General features: G+C 31.8%; 1 protein-coding gene across 1 annotated transcript; it reads right to left on the reverse strand.

The window, feature by feature from the left end:
* Nucleotides 1-6,188: 6,188 nt before the first annotated feature.
* Nucleotides 6,189-8,150, reverse strand: LOC126716777 (probable glycerol-3-phosphate acyltransferase 2). The gene is made up of 2 exons (XM_050417760.1): nt 7,377-8,150; nt 6,189-7,261 (listed from the first exon to the last, which is right to left on the reverse strand). Exons 1-2 carry the CDS (start codon nt 8,118-8,120, stop codon nt 6,389-6,391), a joined length of 1,617 nt encoding a protein of 538 aa, XP_050273717.1. The 5' UTR covers nt 8,121-8,150; the 3' UTR covers nt 6,189-6,388.
* Nucleotides 8,151-10,317: the final 2,167 nt, after the last annotated feature.

The following is a 10,317-nucleotide window of genomic DNA, read 5'->3' on the forward strand; positions in this document are numbered from 1 at the left end:
AATAGCTTTTGGCACATCTGATGTTTAGGTGTTTTGGTGTTTAATATTTTGCATTTTTTAGCACACCAAATGCAAACGGAGCATCAGGTGTTATAAAACAAATGCTATTTTGATATATCAAAAAATTACTTCTTTTTTTATAATATATTTTTTTATAATACACTTTGAATCACATATTCTATTATTTTACTATTTTATTTAAATATTTTTTCTTTTTTTAATTTTTTATTTATTACTTTACCTCTTTTTACTATACCACTTTACAATGAGCAACGTTTAGGAGCATTATTTACTACACAATTTTTGTCCTAACCCATTATGTGTCGAGTTATAAGCGGTGAAGGTATGATCCCATCATTTTTTTACCACTCACAACTTGTCATATAGCAAATTGTAGTAAAAGTTATACAATAAATTGTGGTCACCTACTTAAAATATTTTTTTTCATTTACCATTTTTTTTAGAGGAAAGAGAAAGTTGATTAAAAAATTAAAAAAATAAATAAATAGAGCATATATATAAAAATAAATAGAACATATGTTCGTACTGTGCCATTGATAGAACTGTATTGTAGCAAATTTAATCTCAAATGCCAAAATTTGGCATCTTATACATCTTAGACCATTTACATTTGAGTTTCTAAAAAATATATATGTTTAACACTTTAAAAAGTTATTTACCTATTTTACTTTTACAATACATCTAACATCTCATTTCTTATTTTTACGTACAACCCAATCAAAATAATATAAATTACACAATCAAAAAAATATATAAAAAATTATTTCTCTCTCTTCACTCCCATCTCTCTTTTACCACCCAAAAAAAAAAATGATATTTTAGTTTTACCATCAAGTTACAATAATTCCTATATTTAAGAACCTACTGTTCAAAGTTGCTAAATTCTTTTTAGCAAAAGCCACCCAGGTAATTGTGGTTTTAGGGGATGTATGAATCTTTTAATAAGAGATTTTTAGTAACGTTGTTTAAGTATTGTAGAAATACATGTGAGTTAAAAAGTGTTGTGGAAATACGTGTTGTAGCATTCAAATACTAAAAACTATTATTTAAACAACAAAACCAAATGAGCTCTAAAATAGCAATCTAGGAGGTTTTATACCCACAATGTTAATACTCTTAGGAGTGTCGGTTTTTGGTATTTGGTATGTCAAATACTAAAAGTTTAGTATTTGACACACTTAATAGCATTCGCATAAGTGAATGCAAAATTTTTGTCTATTTTGCAAACAAAAAAAAGAAGAACATACTCTTTTTTTTTTGTTTTACACACCCATTTTTATAAAACACTTAAGCCAGTTTGTCTATTCTACATCATTTTTTATTTAAATAACACATTCTCACCTTTTTTTTTTTTTTTTTTCACACCAATCCCACCACCTTACCAAACTCTCCAATGATATCTCTCTCACTCTCTATCTCTTTTTATTTTCCCCCTTCTTCTTCTTTCTTCTTTCTTGTTTTTCTTTTCCTTCTCCTTCTTTCTTCTTCGGCATCTTCTTCTTCTTCTCATTCTCATTCTTCTTCTTTTTCTTTTCTATTTGAGTTTGATTATAGCCAATGATTTTGGGGCTCTCCATTGACTGCTGCTGCTACTACTTCATGTGTGTTTGGCAAAAATTAAATTTATTTTACTATTCAGTTTATTTTTGCTACTATTCATGGGCCCTACTACACTTTTTGGTACTATTAATAGGTCTCATTGTACTATTTCAGCTAACTTTTATTTTTATCTACAGCAGTAAAAAGTTTTCAGTTTCAACAAAATAAGTAAATCTTAATCAAACCCTTCTTCTTTTACACCTTCTTATTCTTCTACTATTAATTGCATTTTCTTCTTCTTCTTTTGCAATTTGGGTTTGATTATTTATATGGGTTTGAATATATATATATATATATATATATATTTGAGGAGAGGGTTTGATGAATTTGGGATCTAGATTGATTTACATTTTAAGAATTTGATGATTTGTTGTTGGATTTAAAAGAAGATAAGATGAGAAAAAGGGTAGAGGAAGAGAGAGATTGGATGAGAGAGGAGAGATAATCAGATGAGAGATGAGAGAAAAAAAATTAAATTAAAAATTAAAAATTAAAATAACCATGTGAATATACACGATTACGATAGCATTTTTGGAAAGGAACAGTGATTTAGAAAGACTATGGGTGTTTTTTGGGTAAAATGTGTAGAATCGGACAATTTTTCTATTATCCACGGTCTAATGTGGATGCTCTAATACAAATGCTATGAACTTGTTGCCGTGAAACCAGTGGCAATTTTTATAGTATCAGTGACCAATAGGCAAGTGAAACGGTACAATAGGGTCATATAAAATTCTAAATAAGTATATGATCCTAAAATAACCAATTTATAGAGCATTTTTAATAATAATTTAGTGTGCTTTTTATTTTTCGAGAATCAATTTATTGTTCATTTAGAATAGCTTTTTGCTTTTGACTAATGCACCTTCTTTTTTTTTTTTTTTTTTTTTTTTTTTTTTTTTTTTTTTTTTGTGGAACTTTTGACTAATGTACTTGATGTGCCCTAACAGCCGTGCTTTTTATTTTTCGAGAATCAATTTATTGTTCATTTAGAATAGCTTTTTGCTTTTGACTAATGCACTTTTCTCTCTTTTTTTTTACTTTTTTTTTTTTACTTTTTTTTTGAGGAACTTTTGACTAATGTACTTGATGTGCCCTAACAGCCACAAAAATGCCTATTCACCACGCATGGGTTCATCCAGGTTTTTGTAATAGCTTTTTGCTTATTTGTTGCGGACAAAAATGCTTTTGTACTCATAAAAATTGAGACTTTAATAGGGAAACTGTAGGAAGGTGGCCCCCTAATTCTATGGTTTAAGATATGAAGCAAAACCAGCGTTACAATTAATTTGTGTTATGAGTCGATATTGATCTACAATAAGAAATTTGGACAAAAACACGTAAAATTACCAAAATCTTGTTTATTAATTTAAGGGTGATATGTTACATGAATCTCTCTCCAATGTTTCCCCTCAAAAAAAAAAAAAATCTCTCTCCAATGTTCTTCTTGCTATTTTCTCTTTTACTATCTATTTTTCACTTTCTTCTCCTCCTTTTATATGAGCCATTTTTGAATTTTGTCATAGTTCATCTGGACAGTTTCTGGCATTATCGAGCCCTTCTTTCTTGATTTTTCATCATGAAAAGGAAATTTCTAAGGTCTTCATTACTATTCTAGCGTTCACCCGGATAACATCTAGTCTTATCGGGCTTTTCTTTTGTAGATTTTTCATCATGAATGGAGACTTCTAGGGCTTTTCTTATTTTTCAAGGTTGTCCTTTTACATTAAATGTGGTGATACCATGTAGGTGATCTTCATTTAATGCAGGGATTGTTTTGGAATTATCTGGAACTCTTAGATTGCTTCCTTGGTGCAGTTGATCTTCTTAAGTACTTACCTTAGAACTAGGTTAGGACTTACCTCGATAGCTCGGACACTATCTTTGAACTAGACTAGGACTTACCTCAGTAGCTCAAACACTACCATTGAACTAGGCTAGGACTTACCTCGGTAGTTCGGACGCTACCTTGAGCAGGGACAGAGCCAGAACTTAGAGTTAGGGGGGGCGGCTTTGCCATCGGTTGTGTGCAGTGATTTCGGCCTTCAACTTTGTTGCTACTTAGTCGTTTAGCTAGTAATTGTTTAAAATTTTTTAAAGGGTCAGAGTGTTTGTTTTAAGTAAAATTGGTTGACTAGGCTTAATTTTTTTTAGTTTTAATAATTTTTATTGTTGTACTAATTTTTTTGGGCTTGCATATTTCTTTTTTAGATTTTAGACTTATAAATATTTTTTAATGGTCTTTAAAATGTGGAAAATGTTTAAACTATAAACTTTTTTACATATTACTGATAATGTAAGTAGTGAGCCCAAATGCGAACCAATAAGAATTTGCTACCTTAACCGTTTGTAAAAATGTTATAGAAAAATTTGTGACTATAACAATACTATTAAAATAATCAATGATATTTTTAAGGGAGCAAAAGTCTAATTTTCTAAAACAAAATTGCTAAAATTAGAACTCATATATATAATAATATATATATTTTTTTAAATTTTGGGGGGGGGGGGGGGGGAATCCAACCATGGCTCCGTCCATGACCTTGAGGGTTGGCTAGGAAGGAGATTGGACCTGATTTATTGCTCGAGATTTTGTATCTATTACTAGAATGATCCGGTCCATGTTGGATTCATTTCCTGCATTTGGGCTCTATGTTTACCCCACTACGGAAACAAATAAGCTAAATAAACTCCCAACAAAAACCGAACCAAACACACATGCACATGATGATTATTGATTAGTGATTATGCACAAGCACAACACCCATGTACAAAGCAATGAAGAATAGGCTTGGTGGCACTGGCAAGGTATTTATGTTTAACTGCCTCAGTTATTTGTAGGGGGGACCAATATGGCTCATTGTGCTTTTCATGAAATGGGTTTTAAAGTTACACGCTGTGGTGAAATTATTTAGTATAAAGGGGGAATCAAGAATGCCCAGTGATCCTCTTGACTAATAATAATAAGACACGTATCAAAAAAAATAATAATAATAATAAGACAATTATTGTCAACTTATAATTTAAGGCGCAGTGTTTACTATGCTCACCCTATTATACACACTCTGACACACGCTGGAAATTCACACATTTACTTAAATCCTCAATGATTTACTGTATTTAGGAGAAGCATGTGAATGATTTAACAAAAGGACTGGATAATTTTTTTTTTTTATACTTACTTTTTTTTAATTAAATAAATTTTCACAACATGAGATTGAGAGTCATCCAAGCATTTGTGTTGACTTTACTAGAGAAGTCTATTTTATGGTAAAGGTTTAATTTTTCAATAAATATAAAATATATTTGATTTAGCACATATAAAATAAGTTATTATTCTCTATTTTATGGAATGAGATTTTAAATATTGTGACACTATATACACATTTAAATTCATATAAAAAAGAAAGAAAATTAAACCTTAATTAACTAGTCCTTTTCCATTTCAACATCATGGCATCGAGATAGCAAAACTAGATTTAGATCTGAAAGCACAAAAAATGTGCTACACCATATAAGCATGGTCTGAGTGAGCCATTAATTGAAGGGGCATGAGTTTTGGTAAAATTATTATGGAACTCGTACATGGTAGATACAACTCCTCACTAGAGTCGCTACCCTACTTTTGATGGAAAATTAAATAAGCTTCAACACACTTAAATAGAGTCCTTCCTTTTATAGGGTACAGAGTAGTGCATCATTATGCAGAGGACTGTTGAGCAGATAGGCCCTACTTTTTTTGTATGGTATGCAAAGAAACAAGAACATGATTGGGGATAGACCAGACTTTTTCTTTTGAAATGCATGTGCTGATTACAAAGTTTTATTAACAGTACCCTATTATGTCACAAAATAATTATGTGGGTTAGTCACATTATCAATGGAAAATGTGGTGTTAGCTAAACCTAAATACAGAAACCTTAATTAGAAAATTTGCATCTCAAAAACCCAATAAAATTTTAAAATATAGAAAGTTGAATAAATACTGCTCAATTATTATTTAAGTATAAAAAAACCACTTAAAATTGTCGCTCTCAAACTCTATCCAGCCAGCCCTGAATGGAGTTGAACTGAGGGCCCTGACCAAGTTTCCTAATTTCAGTGCCCACAGATTTACTCAATATGGAAGTGAGCACTGGTCTTTCATCTTTGCAGTCTTAACTTCTAAAAGAAGCTCCTCCAGAAATATAGATAAATTACAGGTAGCGCCTCCCATATTTTTGCATATCAGCCATACAATAGTTTCTCGAATCTTTGACCAGTTAAGATTAATTTTCAATACTGTAACACTGAAGGTGATACTCACTTTTACATAAATCAGACCTTAGACTTGATGCACAAAAAGGTGATACTCACTTTTACATAAATCAGACCTTAGAAAAAAAAAATGGACACTACTACATGTTATCGTCAGAAATGGTAATTAGTCATTACTCACTTAAGCTTCATTGGAGACATTAAAGATTCAAAGGGAATTAATTTTCACTGTAAAAATGGCTACCTATTCCAAGACATTGGGAATCATATCAGAGAGAGAGAGAGAGAGAGACAGAGTAGATCCAACCAAGTGAATAAAAAAAGCAAGTTTCTCATGGACTATAGGATACATGTAGAAGAATTCTCAAAATCACAGTGTTCTTATCGTATCATTTTACAGAAATGACAAAACGATTGTTTAGTATCAATAGAAAGCTTAAATCAAAATTATTTGTAATCAGTTCTTTTAGAATATTCAGGAAATAAAAATATGAAATAAACATATGCCAAACTATGCTTTCCCCTCATTGCCTGCCAACATCAAGTACTTGTCTTTCCTTGTTAAGTTGGTGCACTCAAATCCTAAGGCTTCAGCTATCTTTGCCTGCACATAGTTGGCTACTTCAAACTTGGACTTACCTCCAACCCCACATGTAAATTCTTTTGGTAACTTCTCAAGAATCTTGATATCGCAGTTTGTAGTTGGATTCAAAACTATGAATAGGGGATCTAAAAATTTTAACCCACTAGCTGTTGTTCCATAGAACATGCTAGCATGAAAGTCTATGGCAATAGGAACTATATCATCAGTTGTCTCTGCAAATAGAGGACTGAAGCGAAGTAGATATGGTTCCCTACAAGTAGTTCCCTCTGGACAAATCACAAGGTTACCTTGGCTCAGCCGCTTCTCTATCATCTTTGAGTCTTCCTCCCTCTTTCTTGCTAATCGAATTGTCTTGATGGGTGAAACCAGCTCGGAAGTCTTACTTAAGCTGTATGTGACTGCAGTGACTGGTTTCCTGACAGCCGCTGAAGCATAAAGTGGGTCTATAAGAGTTCTGTGGTTGCAAACATAGAGTATTCCCTTTGATTTTTCTCCATAAATGATTGGAGTAGGAAGGGAGTTTGGCGATGGTGCAGAACCCCGCATTCCAATACAGCTCAAGACTGGGACGCATATATGGAGAGGAAGTAGCGAGGTAGCAAGGACTCTGAGTATGGCAACCAACAAACCAAATGGAACCCACATTAACATGACTAAAGTAGCAACTGGAGTTGGCCTAAAAGCCAATCTTCCATCATGGAAGATCAATGGCTTTGGATGTTTCTCCCTTGGAAGGACTTGCCAATTCTTCTTCTCAGCCTCACTTACCAAGTAAATTTCCTGGAGCAACACAAATCATTCAAGTGATTGTTAGTAGTAACACTTGACATCTTTCACATACAAACACAGAAACTGATAGAGATTGAGAGAGAGAGAGAGAGAAAATAATTCCAACCTTGCAGTGAGAAAATAGTTGATGGTCAAAAGACACATTGAAGCAACCAATACCTATGACATGAGCACCTTCTTTTTCCTCCTCAAAAATCTCTTTCAAAACTACTTTAGCTGACTTCTTTTCCTCCATCAAACCCAAATAATACCCACAAAATACCTTCAACTCTCTTCCCACAACAGCCTCAACCCCCATGTAATCTCTCAGAAAACAATCCACCATCACTACAGGCAAATTAGTCACTCCTACCTTTTTCCCACATCTCATCACCACATCAAAGCATTCATAGCCAACATCCTCTAGGAAGAACTTGGGCAAGACAGATCTTCCAATCACAAATCTGTCCTTTTTAATCCCCACAAAGCATACGAAAACCATAATCTTTAATCCCACTTCTTCACAAACCAAACAAAGAAAGCTTACAAGAGGGTACAAAAGAAGCAGAATAAGAGCTCTTAAGAGCCATCCAGCTTCAAAGGCTACTAGCATGAAGTAAGAAAAGAGTGATGATGATTTCAACAGTGCTCCCTCCACATGAAATAATAAAGTCTGGTTTTGAAGCTCCTCTGATCTATGGGCTAGATGAGAGTACTTCTGAAATTTTAAGTGGGGTGCATGGACATTGCCAAGCCTTCCTGGGATGTTGAGATGGTTCTCTATTTTTCTGAGGAAAGTTTTGGACATGAAGAAAAGAGTTTTCACATTGAAAGGTTTTCCAGCCATATTTTGATTTTTGTTTTGTAACATTGATAAGCATTTTATAGAGGCTTCATTTTTTAGGAAATGGTGAGGAAAAGACGACTTTAACACTAGGTTAAATGATAGAAATGACATTATTTGGTGCTGTCTGTTAAATGGTAATCAATTATCCAAGTCCACATTTAACCACTTCTTAAGATATTAGTCCGTGTCCAGAACATTGCTTTCCTTTGAAATTCTAAAAAGCACTAAATTCATCTTAACAAAGTCTTAAATTCCAACTAACACTCATATTGAACACGCTTCCAGCTGAAGTTTTCCACTTTTTTACTTTGGCAAAAAGTTAGTTACTATTCCTTAGATGTTATTATTTAGGTTATTCAATTAAATTTAATCACATAATTCTCAAAAAAAAAAAAAAAATTCAATCACATGCATACCTTGAGCAATGCAGCACAAACGGTATTATGTTTCCCAAGGATAATAAATTTGATACAATCATATATTCAAATTTAATTAGGGAACTTAAGTTACAACACCTAAATAATTGTACTTAAATTTTATTGGTTTTACTTTTTATCTTTGCATGTTATTGACAAATGTAAAGTAAACCTCAAAGTTCCATCTATTTAGGAATGGGCCAAAATGGGCATTTACCTATAATTTGAAAATTATGTAGCAAACTATTCATATTTTGAAACTATTTAGTAAAATGTCCATATTTTGGAACTCAATTTTAACAAAATCAAGTTACGTGGAACTCAATATTAGCAATATTGAGTTTTATGCATATTTTGCCACTTAATTTTTTTTTTAAATTTAAGTTGCACTCGTCATTAGTAATATTGAGTTCTACTTAAAAATATACATAGAACTCGATTTTGAGGACATCGAGTTTTACACAAAACTTGATTTTGTTAAAAGCAAGTTTCAAAATAAAAACATTTTGTTAAATAGTCTCAAAATATGAGCATTTTGTTACATGGTTTTTAAATTAGGGGTGAGTACAAATTTTTCCCAATGAATGTATACTTTTAGAGCTCTCACTATGGTAGTCTCGGGTAAATGTGAACAATGTTGCTTATGATTGAGTGATCGGAGATGGAGTATATGCACTCCCTACCCAGTGGGAGGTAATGAGGCTAGTGAAAATCTGTTTTTCTTTTAAGATAAACACATTTTTAATTGTCTTGTCTATCTGTCCCCCCTTCTCGCATATTTTTGCTTCCCTCTTTGTTTTTCCCTGCACTTGTACCATCTAGAACATTAATTTTGGAAGTCCGTACTTCAACTTGAACCATTAAAGCATTGTCTTTTCGCTTTCAGCTTAACTTTTGAAGCATCCTTTCTACCATCTAACTTGACAAGCACCAAGGCCATTTCATCGTCCGTACTAAAATTTATTTATATATGTTTTTCAAGAAAATGGTACTATAATTGTCCTTTTTATTTATTTATTTTTATATATGTTTTTCAAGAAAATGGTACTATAATTGTCCTTTTTATTTATTTATTTATTTATGTGGATACTATGGGTCCATTTTGATACCATTTATTTTGTTAAAAATTGAAAACTGAAAATAATAATAAAATTATTGTTTACGAATTTGGCATTAATTGTTTATAAGTTTAAAATCACTGTTTATGGACAATAAACAGTGCTAAATGCGCGTCCAAAAAAAAAAAAAAAACACGAGAAACGTAATACCCAAACGCCACCTATAATTGTATTTCATTGTTATAAATAGCCTTTAACCTCTAGGTTACTCGATAAAAACCACAAGCTTGAATTCAAACGAATAAGAAAAAAAAAAAAAAAAAAGAAAGAAAGATAACATATCAGTTAACTATGTCTTATGAAGTTATAGTCAATAAAATTGATATGGATATGTAATTTAGAAAAGTGTTGTTTAGGTAAAGTATTACAAATTTTACTACAAATATTTTAAAAACTAAATAATAAGGTAATTAGGAAATTTCATTTATCATATTGTTAGTGTAAAAATAGTAAGTTGATCCAAGTTGAGGAAACGAAAAAAAGTAGAGGAAGACCAAAAATAATATTAATAGAAATAGTAACTAATGAAATGTCAATTATGAAAGTAACATGAAGTATAACTTCGGATATAATAGGATGGCGGAAAAAGAATATATGTGGTTGAACTTGACTAATTTGTTAAGAATTCATAATCAACCCCAAATTTTGGAATCAAAGTTTAGTTGTTGTTATTGTATGTTGTCAATG

This window comes from Quercus robur, chromosome 3 (assembly GCF_932294415.1).
Source record: "Quercus robur chromosome 3, dhQueRobu3.1, whole genome shotgun sequence".
In the NCBI taxonomy this organism is placed as follows: Eukaryota; Viridiplantae; Streptophyta; class Magnoliopsida; order Fagales; family Fagaceae; genus Quercus; species Quercus robur.